The sequence below is a fragment of the Schistocerca serialis genome, chromosome 8 (genome assembly GCF_023864345.2).
Source record: "Schistocerca serialis cubense isolate TAMUIC-IGC-003099 chromosome 8, iqSchSeri2.2, whole genome shotgun sequence".
Lineage (NCBI taxonomy): Eukaryota > Metazoa > Arthropoda > Insecta > Orthoptera > Acrididae > Schistocerca > Schistocerca serialis.
In genome coordinates this window covers 619,031,453-619,056,009 of record NC_064645.1, presented here as the reverse complement: position 1 = coordinate 619,056,009, position 24,557 = coordinate 619,031,453, and the positions used below count along the sequence as shown (strand labels likewise).

Sequence of the window (24,557 nt, the reverse complement as noted above, 5' to 3'; positions counted from 1 at the left end):
AGCTGCATGTTGTGCCACACAGTGGTCTATTTCGCTTCTGGCCACAGTCTGGCAGTGTCCCTTCATCCTAGTGGGCAGCTAGTAGGTAGTCATATCAATATAGAAAGCTACACAATGATTGCAGCAGAGCTGGTAAATGACATGGCTGCTTTCACAGGTGGCCCAGCCTCTGATGGAATAGGATAAACCTCTGACAGGACTGGACCAGGAATTGCTTGGTGGGTGGATTGGGTAGGTACTGCAACTGGGTGATCCACAGAGATATGATCCTTATGGCTAAAGGTTGGGATTGGGAGCGGCATAGGGATAGACTAGGATGTTGTGGAGGTTGGGTGGGTGACAGAACATCACTTTAGGAGGGGTGGGAAGTATCTCAGGTAGGATGTACCTCATTTCAGGGCATATAACAGGTAATCAAAGCCCTGATGAAGGATGTGGTTCAGTTGCTCCAGTTCAGGGCAATACTGGGTGATGAAGGGGGACACTCCTTTGTGGCTGGTTCTTGGGGGTGGTGGGAGGATTGGGATGTGAAGGGAAATAGCATGGGAGATCGGTTTGTGGACTAGGTCTGAGGGAATAGTGCCTGTCTGTGAAGGCCTCGATGAGAAGCTCAGCATACTGAGCAAGGGAGTTCTTGTCACTGCAGATACACTGTCCCCAGGTGGCCATGCTGTATGGAAGGGATTTTTTGATGTGAAAGGGGTGACAGCTGTCAAAATGCAGGTACTGTCGAATGTTGGTGGATTTAATGTGGACAGAGATGTAGATGGCACCATCAGAGAGGAGAAGGTCAACATCTAGGAAGGTGGCACACGGTTCAGGAGAACCACATGGAGCAGATGGGAGAGAAGGTGTTGAGGTTGTGAAGCAACAAAGATAAGGTGTCTTGGATTTAAGTCCGATCATGAAGATATCTTTCATGAACCTGAACCAGACTAGAGGTTTGATGGCTAGAAAGGTCTCCTCTAAATGGCACATAAAAAGGATGGCATAGGAGGGTGCCAAGTGGATGCCCATGACTATGCCGCAGATTTCTTTACATGCCTTCCCTTCAAAGGAGAAGTAGTTGTGGATTAGGATAAAGTGAAACCCAGCTCGCGATATTCGTCCACGAGATTCAGAGGGCCATAGACACGGGTTCACAGGTAGATGCCGTGTTTCTTGACTTCCGCAAGGCGTTCGATACAGTTCCCCACAGTTGTTTAATGAACAAAGTACAAGCATATGGACTATCAGACCAATTGTGTGATTGGATTGAAGAGTTCCTAGATAACAGAACGCAGCATGTCATTCTCAATGGAGAGAAGTCTTCCGAAGTAAGAGTGGTTTCAGGTGTGCCACAGGGGAGTGTCATAGGACCGTTGCTATTCACAATATACATAAATGACCTTGTGGATGACATCGGAAGTTCACTGAGGCTTTTTGCAGATGATGCTGTGCTGTATCGAGAGGTTGTAACAACGGAAAATTGTACTGAAGTGCAGGAGGATCTGCAGCGAACTGACGCATGGTGCAGGGAATGGCAATTGAATCTCAGTGTAGACAAGGGTAATGTGCTGTGAAGACACAGAAAGGAAGATCCTTTATCATTTAGCTACAAAATAGCAGGTCAGCAACTGCAAGCAGTTAATTCCATAAATTATCTGGGAGTACACATTAGGAGTGATTCAAAATGGAATGATCATACGAAGTTGATAGTCAGTAAAGCAGATGCCAGACTGAGATTCATTGGAAGAATCCTAAGGAAATGCAATCCAAAAACAAAGGAAGTAGGTTACATGTACGCTTGTTCGCCCACTGCTTGAGTGCTGCTCAGCAGCGTGGGACCCGTATCTGATAGGGTTGATAGAAGAGATAGAGAAGATCAGCGCGCTTCGTTACAGGATCATTTAGTAATCATGAAAGCGTTACTGAGATGATAGATAAACTCCAGTGGAAGACTCTGCAGGAGAGACGCTCAGTAGCTCGGTACGGGCTTTTGTTGAAGTTTCGAGAACATACCTTCACCGAAGAGTCAAGCAGTATATTGCTCCCTCCTACGTATATCTTGCGAAGAGACCATGAGGATAAAATCAGAGAGATTAGAGCCCACACAGAAGCATATCGACAATCCTTCTTTCCACGAACAATACGAGACTGGAATAGAAGGGAGAACTGATAGAGGTACTCATGGTACCCTCCGCCACATACCGTCAGGTGGCTTGCGGAGTATGGATGTAGATGTAGATGTAGAAGTTAGTAAGGTGTATGAGGAATGGGTAATGGGTTTGGAGTCAATCATAGTTAAATTTGGGTGTACAGCTAAAGGCGAGGCCTTTGGATAGGGCTGAAATTTCTGTGGAGCTTAGGGTTTTGGTGGAAAGGTTAACAACAGTGGCGAGTCAGAAGGGGTTTTTGAAAAGGTCAGCTAGGCAAGGTTTAGCTGCTACAAGAGGTGGATGGGGAGGAACACTGTGGGTTCGATAGGGGTTGGATAGTGGTGCTCCAAGGTGGCTGTAGGATGTCAGCAGATTGGATGACATATGGAGGTGGTGTCTGGGCTGCTCCTCCTGGTGCTGGGGAGTAAGGGATTCAGTTTCAGATATGTGATGTATGGAGTAGGGATTGCACAGTAGTAGTAGGATCTTGTGGAGGGACCCGAGGTTGCTTCTGCGATGCCTGTGCCATGGAGATGTGTTTTTGCAGTACCAAGTTTGTGAGGGGCGGCGGAATTCCTTGGTTTAACAAGCATTTGAGAAACAGGATGTGCGATTTAGCCAGGGAATGGTATACTTTTTCGAACTGGTGCAGAAAGATGGAGCAGGGTCCACTATGACAGGAATAGTGTAAAGGAAATGGGAAAGATGCAGAAAAGGTAAAATAGTTGTTGATGGTTGGGAGAGGAGCTGGATAAGCAAAAAGACGTGTAAATATGCAAAAAGACATGTAAAAATGCAAAAAGATGTGCAGAAACAGGCAAAGATTTGCAAAAATACGCACAAATGTGTTAAAAATGTACAGAAACGTGAGATAAAAGGAAAGATGAGGAATGGGAGTGTATGTGTGTTGCGATCTTAGCAATAATCCACATGCTTTCAAATCGAAACTGAAGAGTTTCCTCATGCGTCACTCCTCTCAATTTCGTCCTATGGCACTTGACGTGTAACTAAATGAATAAAATAATCTAGAGACAGAGAGAGAGAGAGAGAGAGAGAGGGGGGGGGGGGGGGGGGAAGGAGGGAAGGAGGGAGGGGAGACGGGTTAGGTCGAGGATCAAAAGTTCATGTGGCATGAAAATATTACTATAGGAGAAAAGAATCTGGGGCATCAGGTCACGAAGTCTGCATTGTGCACAGACGTTAGCTGATACAGTGTGACACAGAAGTGTATGTGGTTTGGAAGGTGGTGAATAAACACAGGAAAAGAGAGAAAGAACAGCCATTGAGATGCGTAATGTTACAGAGAAGAGCAACAAAGGAAAACATCACAGGGTTGTAGGATGGAAGATAAGCTGTTCAGCAAAATCAAACAATGGAAATTCCAGGTAGGATTATCAACGAAGTAGGAAAATATAGATTGCTATTTACCGTAAAGGCAGTTACAATTAAAAGACACTCACATAAAGCTTCCAGAAACAGACTTCTCCGGCAAAAGAGAAATAAACGCCATTCATACATACAAGCAAGCACAGCTCATGCACACATGACTGCCAACCCCTGCATCTCAGGCCGGAATGCAACTATTATGTGGGATGCAAGCAACCATCTGGAGGGGGTGGGGATGGGGAAGGGATAATAGTGTTTGGGTGGGGAGAGAGACGAACACTGTCTGGTGGAGTGTGCAGGGACTAGAATGCACCGTCAGGAGGTTAAGGGCAGGGAGGTGGAGGAAAAAGGAGAGGAGTGGAGAAAGATTGGCAGATGTGTTGGCAGAGGGCAGCAAATAAACAGGATGAGGGACAAGAATGGGGAGAAGATGATACGACAGAGGGGGTGGAAACCGTTGTTGGGAACACTTTGTTACCATAGATTGAGTCTGTGATAATGATGGGAGCAGAGAATAAGTTGTAAAGATAACTGCCACCTGCATAATTCAGAAAAGCTGGTGGTGGAGGGAAGGAAGCAGTCCCTTCACCAACTCTCCACTATCCTCACCCCTTTTGCCTCATGGATCTCTACTCGTCACTGCTGATGCCACCTCCCTGTACGCCATCATACTTCATGCCCGTGGTCTTACTGCTATTGAACACCACCTTTCTCAAAGTCCTTCAGGCTCCAAACCCACTACCTCATTCCTCATACATCTCAGTAATTTTATCCTAACCCGCAAATACTTCACCTTTGAAGTGAAGATATATCAACAAATCTGTGGTACAGACATGGGCACCTGCATGGGTCTGAGATGTTGGAGTTGGTAGTTGTGTGCATGAGGTGTTCTTGCTTGCGCATACAAATGATATGTGTGTCTCTTTTGCTGAAGAAGGCTGTGGCTGAAAACTTCATGTAAGTGTCTTTTAATTGTGCCTCTCTGAAACTTAATATGTCTTCTTTACGGTAAGTAGCAATCTGTCTTTTCTTACATTGTTGATACTTTGCACACTGCTATTTTTAGATGATGTTTGGTAATTCAGGATTTTTAATAGTCCAGCACCATCAAGGTCCCAAAGAAACTAGGTTAGCGGGTTTCTATGCACATGCCTCACTAGAAATTAGCTGTTGGTGAATTATAGCTACAGATAAGGAAACCAGAACACTATACAGTGATCTTCAATACAGCATTCTGTCACAGATGTTACCATCACAGCCACAGACACACTCAAACTCTTGTAAGAATGATGTGACACTGGATTTTATTACATTACTAAGTCATTTGATGAGACCAGATTATTTTGTTAAATGACAGAGCTGCTATCACCAGCAGTATAGGGATACATTACGAAATATCTTAGTACATCTTATTTAGATCATTTTCATTCTTTCTGTCTCTGTTTTTTCTCTTTCTTCCTTTCAGACACACTGTCTCGATTTACAGAGCTTCTTGCCACATCACCTCTTAATTCTAACTATAAGTGACATACTTGTTTCAATATCTGATAGGCCCTTTAACCATGTTCCATCCATTTCCAACAGAACTACAGGGTATCAGTTTTTTGTTATGTTCAGGATTCATACAACTGTTAAACAATTTCAACGCGTTATTTTCGTCATTTATGGGATTAAATAGCAAAACACAATGAGATACAAATATATTTTGTACTGACTGAATTACTTCTGAATGCCCCATGGGAGAGTATCTTCTCTACCACACCTGCAAGACAAGATGAAAATGGATGTTCACAGGGTAATGGGATGTTAGATTACTTTTGGACTGTTAAGGCAAGGTCTTGAAAATGGCACTCAATATGTGTTCCCAATTACACAAATACTGAAGATAAGAAAATGAAGGTGACACAACACTGAGAAACAATCTCAAAGCACACAATGGACAAAATGAAGCTAAAAAATATAAGGAAATGGTTTCTGATGATAATTTTCTTACATGTAGAGCAATTCCACGACTCCTTTCTTCATCTGCAAACATTCTCTGAAAATTCTAAATAAAAAGAAAAATATCTATATATTACTAGCAAGAATAAGGATTACTTACTCCTAGTTCCTTAATTTTTTCAAGTGAAATCGCAACAGCACGACAAATTATAGCACCTGTTAGTGCCATAAATGGATTTGTTGAGTCTGTCAGCACAGCCCGTACTTCTTGCCACCAGGGTGATACTTCATTGTACTCAGTACAAATATGATTCACATCTAAAAAAAAATTAAGTCAAGTTTTGATCCATATTTCATTCATGCACATATTTTCCTAACAGTTTCTACATTATACATACAATTATTTTGTCATTACATAACTGACAGTAAATAATGACATGTCTTTTGCAGTTGCACCCACCTGTCAAAGAACATATTGCCTGCAAAAGATCCATAAATCTCAGCATTTCTGCCTGGAGAGCAGCACCTTCTCGTTTCTGCAACCAGAATTGCAGTGCAAGTTGCATGAGGTTAAGTGGCTCTATTCCACTCGTAGCAGCAGCTGCCCGCCATGTGTCAACTGTTACATCACTGTACAAGCTGCCTTGATACACTAGGTTGCCTGCACATACAAATGTCAATTTGCCAAGTTGGTTGTGGGTGTGTGTTTTTCATAATGAAATAAATTTAGTAAAAATAAATCAATAATGAGAAGAATATTTTGTTTGCTGAGACAGTGAAGATGGCTCCCAGCAGAAACAGCAAAAAACATATTTACTTGGACACACACACACACACACACACACACACACACACACACACACACACACACACAACACAAGACAATTGAAGATTATCAGCACGATAACATATTTGATTCCTGTGCCAAATCATAAAGGAGTGTCATGTTTTATTGAGCCCTCCCCCCCTCTCCATACTTTTTCAGTTGAACAATGAGATCAATAAAGGTCTTGGTGAAGAGATCATCATGGAATTCTTCTGAAGTAATTTACGTACACAATAAGAAATTATATCATATACGGATTTGAACACACTGCTCCTTCTAACTAATAATATAGCCACATCGCAAGTCCCATGAAAAATATGAAGTCTTTTGATTCAGGCTGGCATTCCAACCAGATTATCTCAATATACAGGGCTATTACAAATGATTGAAGCGATTTCATAAATTCACTGTAGCTCCATTCATTGACATATGGTCACGACACACTACAGATATGTAGAAAAACTCATAAAGTTTTGTTCGGCTAAAGCTGCACATAAGGTTTCTGCCGCCAGAGCGCTCGAGAGCGCAGTGAGACAAAATGGCGACAGGAGCCGAGAAGCGTATGTCGTGCATGAAATGCACTCACATCAGTCAGTCATAACAGTGCAACGACACTTCAGGACAAAGTTCAACAAAGATCCACCAACTGCTAACTCCATTTGGCGATGGTATGCGCAGTTTAAAGTTTCTGGATGCCTCTGTAAGGGGAAATCAACGGGTCGGCCTGCAGTGAGCGAAGAAACGGTTGAACGCGTGCGGACAAGTTTCACACATAGTGATGTGAAAGATTCAGTGTTTAAACCTCCTCTACCAAGAAACGTGCCAGAACTGCGAGCTCGCATCAACAATGCTTTCGAACTCATTGATGGGGACATGCTGCGCCGAGTGTGGGAGGAACTTGATTATCGGCTTGATGTCTGCCGAATCACTAAAGGGGCACATATCGAACATTTGTGAATGCCTAAAAAAACTTTTTGAGTTTTTGTATGTGTGTGCAAAGCATTGTGAAAATATCTCAAATAATAAAGTTATTGTAGAGCTGTGAAATCGCTTCAATCGTTTGTAATAACCCTGTATATCTGCACACTTTTAAATTTGTATTTTCAGCGGTGAAACATATTGTAATGTGCTCTCACTGAGATACTGGAACATAATGCTAAACAGGGAGAGAGACTATTTCAATAACTTTCAATAAAATAATAAACTTTAATTAGTGTGACTTTTTTGCAGCATTACCAAAAAAATCCACTGTACAAGAAAACAATCACTAGCGTCAGTCATTTGCTACAGAACACTATGGATAACAGGGTAAAAATTTCATCTTGTGTTCCAAATTAAGTGTTGAGTTTTTGGGTTGAACTAAGTTGTAAAACAAAATAGCCTCTAGTTGAAATCTATCTTTTCCTACATCGTTAATATTCCTACCTGGAGTTTCAATTGTTTAATTAACCTTTTCATGGGTCACTTGGAGGGGGCTTTCCTGGGATCCATAAGCCTTCAGCCCCTGGTTCGGTTTAGATACATTGATGACATATTTGCCAGGCTGATCTGTTAAAATTCCTGGAATCCCTAAATACCTTCTTCCAATTAAATTTCACATGGTTCTATTCCGAATCCCATGCCACTTTCCTTGATGTTGATCTCGGCCTCACGCACTTCTATCCACATTAAACCTACTAACAAACAACAGTACTTATTTTTTGACAGTTTCCGTGCTTTCCACACCCTTGGCATTCAAGCCAAATGTATTTGTTCAGATGCAGACTCTTTACAGCAATACACCCCACTCTCACCTCATCCTTCGCTGGACGTAATTACCCAACAGCCTATTTCAAAAGCAGATTACCCAGGCCATCACATCCAATTCCTGGTACTGCTGATCCCTCCAAAAAACAACTTCGGTGCACACCACTCGTCACTCAGTACTGTCCTGGTCTTGAAGGTATTAATCAGCTACTTCAACAAGGCCATGACTTCCTAAAATCATGGCCTGCAATGAGATCCATTCTGTCTGAGATTTTACCCAACACAGCTAGAACAGCTTTTGGTCACCCTCCAATCTCCACAATATCCTCATAAGACCCTGCACTCCTTCTGCACCCATCTCCCTACCATATGGCTCCTATCCCTGGACTATTCTCACTGCAAGACTTGCCTTATGCATTCTCCTACCACCAGTCCTGTAACTGGCAAAACATATACTATCAAATGGCGAGCTACCTTTGAAACGACATCATATACCAGCTGTTGTGTAAACACTGTTCGGCCTTTCACATCATCATGACTACCACCAAGTTATCAGTCAGGATGAATGGGCACAAGCAGAGGGTGTAAACTGGCAACACACACTATACTGTTGCACAGCATGCTCTACAGCATGAGTGTCGTGATCCCGCAGCCTGTTTCACCACACGCACCATCTGGATTCTTCCACCAGACACCAGTTTCTCAGAACCCTGCAGGTGGGAACTAGCACTACAATGTGTCCTTAATTTTCACCACTGACATGGCCTCAATTTGCGTTAATTTCTTTTGTTTCAGCATTTCTTCACAGTAACTAGCATTTCTTCACTCTGTTTAAGTTTTATACATTTTTCATTTTCTGACCCATCTATTTTTCACCACCCTCCTCCCTCCCCTGTTACGTAAACTGCACTTAACTTTCCACTCTTATAACTTGTTCACAATGTTTTAGTAGTAATCTCTGTCTAGCATACTACCCTGTCTTCCACCTTTAAGCTCTCAGATTTTCAAATCTCGTCTGATGGAGTCCCCAACAGTGTCTTCCACTGACCTGCAGTTCTGGGTGACTTCTCCAAAGTCTACCCCTTTTCCTAAACCTCTCCAGTCCTTTCCCTTCACCCCTCTTCTTTCCTCTCCACCCTTCTGCCGGAAGAAGTAGCCACTGGCTCCAAAAGCTTAAATAAGTGTAACCTCATTTTATGTGAGTGGCTTCCTTCAATTATGAAGAGTTATTTATAGAAACAACTATGTTATGTGTTCTTCATTCCCATCAAGTTAAGTTACTTATGAGGGTTGTACCAAAAGGATGGTTCCCAATGAGCTGCAGCCTAGAGGGAAGGTGCTAGGCTAAATCCAACAACAGTGCATACTGCGCAGTGGTTCCCCCACTTTCAAGCCTACCCGTCCGTGATTTGCTACGTCGCTCAGTGCGGGTTTAGCAGCTGTCAGAGATGGAAGTGCTGATCACCGTTCCCACCAAGTGCATGGTTCGAGCAACAAACCGGTTTCTCCATGCAAGAAAGTTACCACAAGTGGAGATTCATCAGCAACTGACAGACGGGGTGGAAGACCACTGCTTTTGGATGCAACTGCCAAACGCTGCGTTATCGCAAGGTGTGTGCTCACTGGGTCCCCCGGATGGTGACCGATAGACACAAGGAGCAACGCCTTGACTGTTTCTGCAACAATGTGAGGGGGGAGGCAACAAGGAGACGTGTTGGACTATTATCATCACGGGAGATAAACATGGGTGTTTCATTACACCCCGAAAACAAAACAACAATCTCGTCAGTGGCATCACTCCAGTTCACCACCACCAAAGAAACGCAGTCGGCAGGAAAGCGAAAAGTTATGGCAATTGTGTTTCGGGATCGGAAGGGGGTACTCCTAATCTATTTCGTGCAACCTGGAATGACAATAAACACAGACAGATATTGTGAAACGTTGACCGAACTCTGGTGAGCAATCAAAATTTGCCGGAGAGGATGACTGCTGGAGGGAGTAGTGTTTCTTCATGACACCGTTAAACCCCCGTCGCTTATCAAACACAGGAGCTTTTGAAGAAATTTGGGTGGACTGTTATGCCCCATCCCCCGTACAGCCTGGACTTAGCCCCCCCAGTGATAACACCTTTTCCCCCAGCTAAAGGAACACTTAGGTGGAAAACGCTTCAAGAACGATGATGAAGTCTGAGCAGAAGTCATACACTTCCTCAACGGGTTGGTGGGAGGCTTCTTCGACTTAGGAATACAAAAGCTGGAGCACCATCTTCAAAAGTGTGTCGAAAAAAAAATAAAAAAATAATGGAGACTATGTTGAAAAATAGACAAGTGTAAGCTTTTCAACTATGTAAAAATTATTAACAATAAACAATGTTTTCTATTTGTAAAAAATATGGGAACCTTAGTTTTGGTACAATCCTCATATTTATCTTTAATTTTGTATTCATGATCACTTTCTTCTAAAATCCTGCAAATACAGAGTCTGAACAATACAATTTTCAAGTTATATATAAAAACAAAGATGAGGTGACTTACCGAACAAAAGCGCTGGCAGGTCGATACACACACAAACAAACACAAACATACACACAAAATTCAAGCTTTCGCAACAAACTGTTGCCTCATCAGGAAAGAGGGAAGGAGAGGGGAAGACGAAAGGAAGTGGGTTTTAAGGGAGAGGGTAAGGAGTCATTCCAATCCTGGGAGCGGAAAGACTTACCTTAGGGGGAAAAAAGGACAGGTATACACTCGCACACAAGCACATATCCATCCACATATCCATGGACATGTGCTTGTGTGCGAGTGTATACCTGTCCTTTTTTCCCCCTAAGGTAAGTCTTTCCGCTCCCGGGATTGGAATGACTCCTTACCCTCTCCCTTAAAACCCACTTCCTTTCGTCTTCCCCTCTCCTTCCCTCTTTCCTGATGAGGCAACAGTTTGTTGCGAAAGCTTGAATTTTGTGTGTATGTTTGTGTTTGTTTGTGTGTCTATCGACCTGCCAGCGCTTTTGTTCGGTAAGTCACCTCATCTTTGTTTTTATATATAATTTTTCCCACGTGGAATGTTTCCTTCCATTATATTGATATCATCAATTTTCAAGTTATTTACTTATCAAAAATTAGTTTTCACTGAAGCTTATCACAACAATCCGTAGCAGTTCTATTACCAATGTTTTTCATTTCAGTTAGAACAGGATATTATTGTTATATTGTAGTGTTTAATTTCCATGTAAATTCTAGAATCACTCAGCCTTCCACCGTCTCAAACACATGATATTTTAGATGTGAATGGGAGAAAGGAACCCTATCTACTGCGCGTCACCTGTCTGTGTGCACAGGTGCGAAATCAGTCGTGAGCAAAAGATCAATGCAGCGATTGAATGACACCGACAAGTACCTGTCGGGCGATTCATGGAAGGCGTAGTGAAAGCACACAGAAGAACCAAGGAACTTCTGTGTTATTCTGCGCTGTTTGTAATTGTGACTATAGTTAGTGACAAAAGAACGAAGACGATTCTGAATCGTTAAAAAAATCTTATCTTGGGCTTGCTGGAGGCAAGACATATTTTAAGATATGTTTGTAGTACAGACATGGTTGTTAAACCAACTCTTTTCTAAATGGACTTAAATCTGTTTTTAATGTGAGACATTATGAGTTACTTACGAGAAGTTAAATGTTTATGTGCGAAGTGTAAATTTTGTTCTTATGAAGCTCAAATAGACCAATAGTTATTGAAAAGTATTTGTCAAGTGCTGAATTACTTCGCAATTGGTAAGAGATTCTTTAACACTTTGGGTCCTGAGCCATTGTGCGTGGGTGACTACCATAAAGACTGTCTGATTTTAACGTATTTTAAACTACTACAACTCATGAAAGGTTTCAGTTATAGCAATAAAATTACTCTTATTGAAAAACCTAGACTTTCTTGCTAAAAACTATATATATTACCTTTCTCTTGAATTAATACATACTTTTGACAAGTGTTGCTATAATAACATTATTTTTGAAAAAAAGGAAAAATTGGTCAAAGATATATCCACTGTATTTTCTAGAAGGAATTTTTTTTTATTTTACACAAAAATTGTAATTATGATGGATACAGTATGTCTTACCTACAGTAACCTCCTGTAACTATTTTAGGATGCAATTTTGCTCTTTGTGTGGTAAATTTTGAAGCACGGCATTTTGCACAATGCTACTTTACATTCACTACACTGGTAGCTTGTGTCTTTTTTCCACACTTTTCCAGTCAGTTGTTTTTCCTCTCAGAGAACACACGACACACTGTTTTTGTTTCTGTTTCTTACCTACTTCTGTCTCAATCTTTTCCAGGAAATGATTTTCAGTTGATAGTCTTGAGAGTCCAGATGGACCAGGTCGGGGTTCAAGGTCTTTGCTTTGTGCAAGATCTGCACAGATAGCTGTCATGAAGTGAGATGCTGTGAGGCGTTTTCCAGTAACCTTATTGTATAATATGCAGGAATTTACAATCACCATTAGTATAACACGGAATGCCAACTTTCTCCACCACTTCACAGTTCGATGTTCAAATGCGTCGTGTGTCTCACTTGTTCTTCAGGCACAATATCGACGAGATTACTTGCTGCTGAAGTGCTTGGACACCTGCTCTCCTCTTCTGAATCTATCAGAAGAGTAGTATTTGCAAATAAAATCATAATTACGTACTCAGAGTTTTTTCAGTGAAAATCTGAACAAAAATTATACATGTTTTGTTGTCAGAATTCTTTTCCTGAACTGCCAGAAACTTCTTCTTGAACATAGTCCACATCATCATCAGAGTCATCTACAATATCTTCCTCTGACAAATCAAAGTCACTTTCTTCTAAATCACGATATAACTCATGAGCAATTTCTTCGTCCGTCAAGCCACGCTTCGCCATGTTGACGCTACTGAGACCACACGGGAAAAAAATCGCCGCTCACAAAACCCGACAAATAAAAAGGGAAGAACACCCTTCTACAGCATGCCTGCACCATCTAGTGACCAATACTCGAACTACAGTCCATGCAGCTCCTCCCAGACAAGCGGGAGCCGTAAGAACACACAAAGGAAGGAAGGGGAAGAATGAGAACACGCGCCCGTAAAATTACGGGTGCCGGACTTTCGGGCAGGCCGCGCACGCCGGTATTTTTACGGGCGTCGGCGCCTAAGTGTAGCTAGCATCATTCTTCAGAGAAGAAGTTTGTAGAGATTCCAGAAGCCAGCTATCCAGAGAAGAAGATCGGCTGTATACACCAAGTAAGTCGACTCTTATAAGAGAAGCGGGAAGTTTGCACACACATTTCACACACTGTTAGTTATCAAAAACGTTAGAATGAGGCAAACGGTGTGAAAGGCTCAAAGAAAACAGGAATTTTGAGATGAAAAAGAGAGAAAAAGCTATCAAGTGTTGCCATAGCAACCGAGCATAACAAGACAAGAGAAACACTGAGAGAAACTGTATTATGCCGGAGTATCCACGGGAGGAAATTTGTAAAGGCAAATAAGGGAGATGATGTGAAAAAGTCACAATGTGATAAACCAGAGAGAAGAGCTCGACGTATTAGACTAAGAAGAGATACGCCTAGAACGATATGACTATGTGGCGACATCATTTATCCACTGCGCCAAAAACAGTGGGTGAAAGCTGCAGCTGATAGATATTTATCTTTGCCGTAGTCGGCTTGGTTACGAGTTGTTTATTCTTGTTAGTTTTTGATCTGTGCTTGAAAAATAAAATGTTTTCTCATCTCATGAAAAAGCTGTTACTTCATAAAATATAAAGGCTCCCATAGTGGTGACCCCGAAAAATCGTAGCAGAAGCATAAAGAAAATATATATAATCCGACGAGAATAATGAATGCAGAGACAAAAGCATGGGGCAGTGGAATCAAGATTGAAGACTACAGTCTGTTCGACCAAGGATCGCGGTCCACGCCCTTTGATTCGCCGCAAAACGGAACGACAGATGTTAACGCAAAAGATGGGAGTACCTAAGCGCGACACGGAAATGTTAAGCTTTCTGCGTTCTGGCCGACGCGCCCCCAGCTTTGGTTTACGCAGGCTGAATGCATATTTTGGCAGCGTGGGGTGTCTAACAACATTGACAAATTTAATATAGTGGTTTCACACCTAAATTTAGAAGTGATAGAGCAAGTAGAAGAAACCTTGTCGCAACAAAATTACTTTGTGCTAAAGGAAGCTCTCCTACAGCATTATACATTGTCACTAGATTTGCGACTACAAAAAATTTTCGCATACGAAGATTTGGGCGACAAGACTCCGTCACAAGTACTCAAAGCCTTACGTACATTAGCCGGCCCGGAACTCCTACCTGAAGAGTCTTTATGTCTAATATGGCTTTGTAAACTTAATGCCAACATCCGTGCCGTCATTGCAGCAGAAACAGACTTACCATTGCAAGTCTTAGCAATTTCTGCGTGTTCCGAATTCAACTACAGCCAGGATAGAGGCCCAAGAACGTGTAGTGTGATGGAATCTGACGTCAGTGAGCCAGGAACATGCAATAATACTTCCCAACAGCAGTGCTCATCGATCGAACCCACCATACAACAACTGGCAGCACAAGTGGCAAAACTCAACGTGCAAGTAACTTCACACCACCAGCAACTACGAAGTCGCAGTTGGAAAAGACGAAGAAATGCTATCCGACAGGATTTGACAGATCAATGGTGTTGGTACCACAGACACTTCGGTAACACTGCCCGTCAATGTGTTCAACCCTGCAGCTACCCAAACTTAAAAGACGGGCGTTAAAGGGCACTAACATTCGTCAACAACAACATAGGCTCCCGAGTCATAGCGTGATTCAAAGAGGTGAAAACGCCACGGTATCTGCAGTCAACCAATCACACCGATTGTTCGTGTTGGACCTCTCTTCAGGTGAGAAGTTTCTGATTGACACAGGTTCAGAAGTCAGTGTTTATCCAAGAAAGAGAGGTGATATACTCACGACAACAACGCATCATGTGCTGACTGTGACAAACAATTCCAGAATATCTACCTATGGTGAGAAACAGTTAGCATTACATCTGAATTCCAACTTCCATCCAAAATGGACTTCTGTGGTTGCTGATGTGCCGAGTCCTATAATTGGAGCGGACTTTTTACGGAACTACCGACTTTATGCCCGACCTGGTTAACTGTCGTTTGGTGACAGTTCCCACAGAAGGGATATTGCCTACTGCGTCTTCCGTGTCGGTTCAAGTGCAGTGCGATGTACCCGTGTCTTTCCGCAGGAAGATTTCCGGCTCCTCTACCGCGTCGGGATATTGTGATACGATTTCGTACCCGCAACTAAGCGGGGCGCACACGTGTGCGTCACGCAAGAAGACACCCGACAGTCGTAACGATTCATATACTGTAGGCAATATCAGAGCACTGTCGGAGGAATCACTTTTTCGTAAACTGCTTCAAGACTTTCCAGCACTTACCGAACCCGTCAATGCAACCAGGAAATGCAGACACAATACTCAACACCACATCAGCACGACACAAGGCCAACCCGTTGCCTTCCGCCCGCGGCGTCTGCCTCCAGAGAAGCTGCTCGCGGCGCGAGCTGAGTTCGACAAACTTATAAAAACAGGTATTGTAAGTAGGTCTGATAGTTCATGGGCATCTCCAATTCACATGGTCCGTAAAAAAGACAATTCATGGAGAGTATGTGGAGACTACAGGGCACTCAATGCCCGCACAATTCCCGACCGCTACCCAGTACCCAATGTGACTGATTTTAACAGTACGATTAGCAATGCCAAAATATTTAGTGTGATTGACTGCGCTAAAGCATTTTTCCCAGATTCCCATGGCTCCATCTGAAATTAAAGAAACAGGAGTTATCACACCATTCGGTTTGTTTGAGTACAGTTTTATGCCATTTGACCTCAGAAACGCTGCTCAAACATGGCAAAGATTCATGCATGAGGTGCTTCGAGAATTACCATTCGTATTTTGTTATATGGACGACATTTTAGTATTCTCTGGTTCTGTATATCAGCATGTCGAACATCTACGGCAGCTTTTCTGCCGTCTGACAGAGTATGGCATAATTATTAACGAAACAAAGTGCACGTTTGGAAAACGTGAGGTTAAGTTCCTGGGATATTTGGTTTCATCAGCAGGCCTGTCACCTTTGCCTGAGCGGGTTGAAGCAGTACAACAGATGCCCCTTCCCACAACTTACAAAGGACTTCGCAGATTTTTAGGCATGCTCAACTATTACAGACGTCACTTACCTAAATTAGCTGCCGCCCAAGAGCCACTCACAACGTTACTTGCAGGTAAAAATACAACAGGAAATCATAAAATTCCATGGAGTCCAGATGCTGAAGCAGCTTTCCATGACTTAAAGGAATGTCTTTCTCAGGCAACACTACTGGGACATCCAAGATTGAGCGCTCCTTTAGCGCTCATGGTTGATGCGAGCCAAACAGCAGTGGGTGCAGCGCTACAGCAAGAAGTTGATGGCAGATGGCAGCCGCTCGCATTTTTCTCTAAAAACCTGACTCGACAGCAGCAAAAATGGAGTGCTATTGACCGTGAGTTGCTTGCTATTTACTTAGCATAAAGCATTTTCGCACGTCTGTCGAAGGGAGGCACTTTGCAATTTTTACCGATCACAAGCCGTTAGTAGCTATATTTCAACGAGAGACAGAGCTCAGTTCGCCACGTCAGTGCAGTCAAGTCGAGTACATTGCACAGTTCACAACTGACGTGCGTCACATTTCAGGAAAAGACAACCTGGTCGCAGATTGCCTGTCTAGGAATTGTGCCAGTTTAAATTCAATTCGTTGGACCGAGTTAGCGTCTAAACAACGAGAAGATCCTTTCTTGTGCCGTCTAATAGAGAAACAGAGAACTGCGCTGCAGCTCAGACGTGTGTCTGTCCCATATGTTCCAGACGGAATTTGGTGTGATGTAGCAAAAGGAAAGGAGCGACCTTACATACCAGAACAATATCGTCGCGAGATTTATAGTGCACTACATAACCTATCACATCCAGGAGTACGAACTACAGCCAAGTTAGTTTCCTCCAAAGTAGTGTGGCCCGGAATACAAAAAGATTGTCGTGCATGGGCTCGTGCATGCCTAACATGCCAGCGTAATAAAATCAGCAGACATGTCTTTGCACCTATTGCTGACTTCCCGACGCCATCTGCAAGATTTTCATGTATACATGTGGACATTGTGGGCCCGCTATCATGCTCTTCAGAACAACGCTATTTGCTCACAATCATTGATCGTTTTACCAGGTGGCCAGAAGTAGTTGTAATACAAGACATTTCTGCGGAGTCGGTTGCAAAAGCACTGTTGCATTCATGGTTCTCCAGGTTTGGCGTTCCGCAAAACATAACAACAGATCGCGGAAGGCAGTTTGAAAGCCAACTTTTCAATGAACTTTTACTACTGTGCGGGTGCAACCACCTACGCACCACAAGCTATCATCCATCTAGTAATGGAATGGTGGAACGACTACACCGCACGCTCAAAGCTGCATTAATGTGTAGTTCCACTTCATGGCCTGAAGCACTACCGCTGGTCCTACTCGGATTGAGTACGGCCGTGAAGAAGGACTTACAATGCTCTTCCGCAGAATTGGTTTATGGCGAGCAATTGAGGGTTCCTGGAGAATTTATCGTTCCAGCATCTACACAGCCGTTCGCCCCTGAGCTATGCACGCAATTCGCGAGACAACTCAGCGTTAGAATGAGAAACATCAAACCCACTAACCCTGTCAGACATGGAGACCGGAGAGTGTTTGTACATAAAGACCTGCAAGCAACGTCCCACGAGTGGCTTAGGGATGATACGGTGCGCCCGCCGCTTGTTTCGCCTTACTCTGGACCATACAGGGTAATCACAAGAGGAAGCCACAGCTTCAAAATCGATAAGGATGGTAAAGAAGAGACAGTCTCAATTGAGCGGCTTAAACCTGCTTACACCGAAGAGGGTACACTCCTTCCTCAGTCTGCAAAATCACCCTCAAACGTGGAGGCCAAAGAAACAGCAGATAGTCTCGCCGAGCCCTCGGTTTCAGAAGAGGACAACGAAGCAGCAAGTGCAGAACAGGAGCAGCCATTGCCTGCACCAGATGTTTTCACGAGAGCTGGTAGAAAAATCAAGTGCAAGTTTCCCCACATACCTGGTGCACCCGGTTTCAAAAGGAGGGGGGCTGATGTGGCGACGTCATTTATCCACTGAGCCAAAAACAGTGGGTGAAAGCTGCAGCTGATAGATAATTATCTTTGCCGTAGTTGGCTTGGTTACAAGTTGTTTATTCTTGTTAGTTTTTTATCTGTGCTTGAAAAATAAAATGTTTTCTCATCTCATGAAAAAGCTGTTACTTCATAAAATATAAAGGCTCCCATAACTACGAAGACGTGGTGTGGAGAGTATACAGCTCTCACACACATCGCGGGGACGCAGACGCGGAAACCAGCCTACATCCGACACCAGCTCCCTGTTCACTGGCGCTGACCTATCATTACATCCACTCACCTACACTGTGAGAATTCTATGCCGGGTGAGTCCAAAACAGAACTTTAATACTTTATCAAGAAGTGATACAAACTATTTCATGAACTTTATTAATGTAGTTATTATATCACACCTTTCAGACAACCCTCACAAACAAGTGTGCCTGATTGTTCACCATTAGCTGTTCCCATAGGGTTGTTAAGATTTCCTTCAGGGACCTCAAGGGTGAAGGTGGAAATGTCCATTCTGTAGGAGACGATTTAACGCCAAACCTCCTCGGGTGTCTCACTCAAGTACCTGAGGGGCAGAGATCCTGGGGAATGGGGGTGGTAAAGATTTCCTGTCTTTGGGGCTATCTTCTTTATCTTATATGAAATCTTCACGTTATCTCAGCTGAGTTGCGTCGTCGTCTCATAGCAACGTTTCGATGGACACAAACATTGAAATTACAAGCTAGAAACCTGTTGCGATGTGAGAAGGAATTGATTGTGATTGTCATTTAGGAAAAGTCAGTATAATAAATACTGATGAACAGTAGGATGGTAGGACTTGAATTATAGCTAGACGTGGTATCTACTGGAAGTATAGAAGTTGATAAGTAGAGGAGGACTCTAGGGATTAGATGAAGTATTAAGAAGTATATGCAAAGTGTACAGTAGATCTGTAACTTTACCAAAAAATACTTAATTATAGTATACATAGGAACGTATATTGGGGTAATGGACCATGACGCCTACTCAGGCAGGATATGGGGTCATACTCAGCATTTGCTAAATATACGGGGCAGGCAACCTACTTGGAGATAGGACGATTTGTGGCCTGAAAAAATAGGAGTGTTTTATAAAGGTATGTACCTACCAAAATGGAAAGAGGAAGTGCTCTCATATGGTCAATCCACAGGCAAGATATAGGTACTGATCCTAGGGGAAAGAGACAGTATCTTGAGAAAAGTCACAAAATTTTGTAGGGATTGTTCTGAAAAGTTTGAATTCCAGGCACAACGAGCATTATTACATTTTATGTACGTTCACGAGTGTCAAAAAGAACACTTTCATTTTGCCCAGAGTTCCTCCAAACTATAACAGATCATGAAGTTAGTACAGACTAAAGAAAAGGTAGTACAAAGGATATAAATAACAGAACACTGAAGTGTCATGAACACCTGCTGCAGTCCTCACAATTCTTAAATATTACAAAAGATGACTAAAAACATGAAAAATTTTCAGGTCTTGCTGTCAAGGTGAAACAAGAAAAGAATAAAGGAACTATCAGTTAAAGATTTTTCTAAGGGGGGGGATTGTTGTTGAAGTGAAAGATGTATGTAGAAACATGTATGAGAAAGCATATTGTTATGATATGAAATTTTGTTGTGAGTGATATTACGTACATAATGATTATGTATAAAATATCATGTGTCCGATCTGAGGGGGCAAATATGTAGTGTTTTGAGAATTTCCATGTAAATTCTAGAACCACTAGGCCTTCCACTATCTCGAACAAACGACATTTTAAATGTGAGTGGGAGAAAGGGACCCTATCTACCGCGCGTCACCTGTCGGTGTGTGCAGGTGTGAAATCAGTCGTGAGCAAAAGGTCGACACGGCGGTTGAATGACACCGACAAGGACTTGTCGGGCAGTCCATGGAAGGCATAGTGAAAGCACACAGAAGAACCAACGAACTTCTGTGTTATTCTGTGCTGTTTGTAATTGTAACTATAGTGACAAAAGAACAACAGAGATTCTGAAAAAACTCTTACCTTGGGCTTGCTGGAGGCAAGACATTTTACAATATGTTTGTAGTAGAGACATGGTTGTTTAACCAATTCTTTTCTAAATGGACTTAAATCTGTTTATAATGTGAGATGATATGAGTTACTTAAGAGAAGTTAAATGTTTATGTCCAAAGTGTGAATTTTGTTCTTATGAAGCTCAAATAGACCAATAGTTATTATTGGAAAGTATTCTTCGAGTACCGAATTATTTCGCATGGTGAGAGAGTCTTTAAGGTTCCTGCAACTAGCATTATTCTTCGGAAAAGAAGTTTACAGAGATTCCCGAAGCAGGCTATCTAGAGAAGAAGATCGGCTGTATACAACAAGTATGAGGGGCGTTTGAAAAGTCCGTGCAAAGTCCGAGAGGTGGCACCACCGGCACGTATCGAGGTCATGTTTAGTTGGTAGCATCTTTGGAAAGAACGCACACCAAGTTTCAGCCATATTAGTCCATTTCTTTGTGTCTGGCATTCGTGTGAATCAAGGAAGTCGAGTGATTGTCAAAAAATGGACGAAAAAGAATTTCATGTGGTGATTAAACATTACTTTATGAAAGGCAAAACACCTCAGGAGACTAAAGAGAAGCTTGATAAACATTACAGTGACTCTGCACCTTCGATTAGAACAGTTTGTAAGTGGTTTCAAAATTTTCGGAGTGACCATATGGGCACAAGTGATGCTGAACGTTCTGGACACCCTTGGAAGTTACGACTCCAGAAATCATTGATAAAATCCATGATATGGTGATGGATGACAGAAGAGTTAAGGTGCGTGAGACTGCCAGTGCTGTGGATATCTCCAATGAATGGGTACATAATATTTTGCATAAACATTTGCACATGAGAAAGCTATCCGCAAGATGGGTTCCGCGATTGCTCACGTGTGACCAAAAACGGAATCATGTGAAGTGTTGCAAGGATGGTTTTCAGCTGTTCAGGAAGAATCCACAGGACTTTAAGCATCGTTTTGTCACTGTGCATGAAACATTGATAAATTACTATACTCCTGAGACCAAAGAACAATCTAAACAATGGGTTATCAAGGGAAAATCTGCACCAAGAATGGCGAAGACCATTCACTAGGTCGGAAAGGTTATGGAGACTGTCTTTCGGGATTCTTGCAAGGGATGACCTCATCGACTATCTGGAAAAGGGTAAAACTATTAGAGGTGCATATTATTCATTGTTATTGGACCGTTTGAAAACCGAGCTGCAAGAAAAACGCCGATGATTGGACTGCAAAAAAGTCCTTTTCCATCACAACAATGCACCAGCACACCTCAGCAGTTGTGGTCGCAAAATTAATGCAAATAAGATTCCAACTCGTTTCACATCCCCCCTATTCTCCAGACTTGGCTCCCTCGGACTACTATTTGTTCCCCAATTTGAAGAAGTGGCTGGCAGGACAAATATTTTATTCAAATGAGGAGGGGATTGCACAACTAATAGCTATTTTGCATACTTTGACAATTCCTATTATTCAGAAGGGATCAACAAATTAGAACAGTGTTGGATGAAGTGTGTATGTCTAAAAGGAGACTATGTCGAAAAATGAAAAAAGGTTTACCCAAAACACGTAAGTAGTTTTAAGTTTAGCACAGACTTTTCAAACGCCCCTTGTAAGTCGACTCGTATAAGAGAAGTGGGAACTTTGCACATACACTTCACACACTCCTAGTCGTCAAAAATGTTAGAATATCAATTTATACTCTCAAATACACATATGATAATCTTCCACTCGTTCTGTTGTTATTGGATTACTACATGCTGGTTTACTCGCACTATGCTCTATGTTTTAATCAAGATGAAAATCTCAATACCTAAACAAGTAAAGTTTTTCATGGGATACTTACTATTATGATGCAAGGTAATAGTATTGGAAAAAATATATTTATGTTTCTGAACTCTTGGACATCATTCATCCAAGATGTAATTATTGACTGAAAGCTGAAAGTTTTTGACTTTATCTGAGAAATTCTTAGAAGAACATTGGGAAAAAGAACTAGGATTTACACAGTAATGAAATTTTACAAAAAAGATTGTTTTAAGTCAAACCATGGAAAATCCAGGATGGAATAACGACATGCACAGTTGTAGATGTGGCAGTAAGGAATCAGTAATAGATGGACAAAAGCATAACCCTAGAACAAGTGGTGGAAGCATGTATGGAGGATGTCTACCAAAATAAGACTCCATTACCACCCAGAGGGAGGAAGAAAAGTGGTGATCCGAACACAAAATGAATCTAGCACATGGAATGGACTGTATGGTCAAGGAAGATACAGAAAGAAGCAACTTAAGCAATCTCAGCTCTTGTCACATGTCCTTTAGTACTCAAAAGCAATGCATTAAGCATTTAGGTAGTAAGCTTACCATTGCCGTTGTCTTTGCCATTGTCATTGCCATTGCCACCACCATCACCACTAAGGGCAATAAAACTGCAGTTCCACAAAAATGACTGTGATTTACACTGACTTTCTGAAGCGCACCCTTGATACATTATAATATCTACAGTTGATAGCTGTTTTCCTGTTCCTGCCTTCAAGAAGGTATGTATTTTTTATTTATTATTTGTCACTGAGCACTACCAGAAGCTGTAAACACTTGTAACATCTATCGGTAAGTGTATCAACTCAAATGCTCTGAATGAGTCTAAACTCCTTCACCTTTGTATGTGAATTGGCTAAACCATCGCGTTCTCTCAACTGTAGCATCCACGGTTTACATACTTTTGCTTTGCCATTCTCATAAGAAAGCAGCAGTGAGCAATGAATTAACATAGGAGACCATCACTACGAGTACTATGTCTCTGGTTGTCTTGCCAGTAAGTGGGATTTATAACTTGTGTTTAATAAAGAGTGCTGAGTGAGGTTGAAATTAACCTGTAGAGCAACAGGTACCTAAATTTTTAATGAAATCAAACTACTTTCATCTATGTACGGACTCATGGATGGTGACAAATTGTTTCATTATTCCTCTTATCAAATAATAAATAATTTGCATAAAATATCATTTTCAATGCAAGTGTTACAGAGCAAAGTATGCAACAGGTATGTTCAACTGCTCAGGTTGGGAGCAGGTGAAGCAACCATACTACCTGCTTGCACATCCTGCACTGAACAGCTGAAGACAAAGAAGATAGTGTGGAAAGTACTGCATACATTAGTGATCTTGATGATCTATTTACTTTTTCTGTTTTGGCCACAACCAATGGACTTCATCTGCTCAACAATACAGGTCACTGAAACCACTACTTATAATTTTTCTAGACAGTCATTTCGAGTAAGAGTATTTTACTTTACAACCAAAACTTACTTATCCTTTTAATTTTGTCCTCAGGAGTATCCTTCTTCAAACTGACATTATTTGCTGAGGCTGCATTATTTGTAACATTATTTATTTCAAAGCTGGATAGGAAGTCCACAAAGGCACTCTTATCATCTGGGAAACCAACTCTTGCCTCAAAATTTCTTGGTGATTTGCCCTCAACTGTATCAATTGTTGCCAGCAGACTGAGTAAGCTGTTCATCTCCCGTTCAGGAGCTCTGAGCAGACCAGACAGATCCTTTAAACATTTCAAACAAACAGCAGCAAATTATGTATAGGAGTGCATGGTCAAAGTTCTGTATGATAAAGTGAATTATTATTAGTAATTAACAACATAAATCTTATAAAAAATTGTCAAGAATATATAACTTTTTGATCAACCAATTGAAGAGCATTCTGAAAAATCAGTAAAATGCAAAATATTAATTATTAGCAACATTGACTGTTAATATAACTAACAGGATTACAAATTGCAGTGAAAGTAGCAGAGCCATCAATGACACTGTGGGGCAACAGTTATATGAAACCTTATTCTTGCAGGAGTCCCATATACATCTGACTGTCACCCACTCAGCAGCCACTTGTAATCACTTGTAATCAGCTTTTTAAATAAAAAAAAAGTTGATACATTTCTAAGTGTTCTCATGCAAGTATGATAGAAAAAGACAGTTAAGTAGGTTGCAACTAAAATGTTTTGAACTTTCAATAACTTATGTTTAATGTCGTATCAAATGGCACTCTCTCTCATTCTCCCAATCAAATCAATTTAAACGCCATTATTCACAAAATTATTTAATGAGGATTTTAAAAAATACTGTTCCAAAATATATATTTCATGAAAGTCTCTTTGGGTTAGCTGCCGGATCCTAAAATCAACTTGACTTGATATTTCGGCGATCCAACTGGTCGCCATCTTCAGGAAA

General features: G+C 41.8%; 1 protein-coding gene across 1 annotated transcript in view; it reads right to left on the bottom strand.

Moving 5' to 3' along the window:
• The window catches only part of LOC126416266 (rab3 GTPase-activating protein non-catalytic subunit), a 173,441-nt gene that overhangs the window by 75,257 nt on the left and 73,627 nt on the right, over positions 1-24,557 (bottom strand). The window contains exons 13-15 of the mRNA XM_050083899.1: positions 23,623-23,872; positions 5,926-6,126; positions 5,626-5,783 (exon numbers count right to left, since the gene is read on the bottom strand). Of these exons, the coding sequence (XP_049939856.1) occupies positions 5,626-5,783; positions 5,926-6,126; positions 23,623-23,872 (609 nt within the window). The remainder of the gene's footprint in view (positions 1-5,625; positions 5,784-5,925; positions 6,127-23,622; positions 23,873-24,557) is intronic.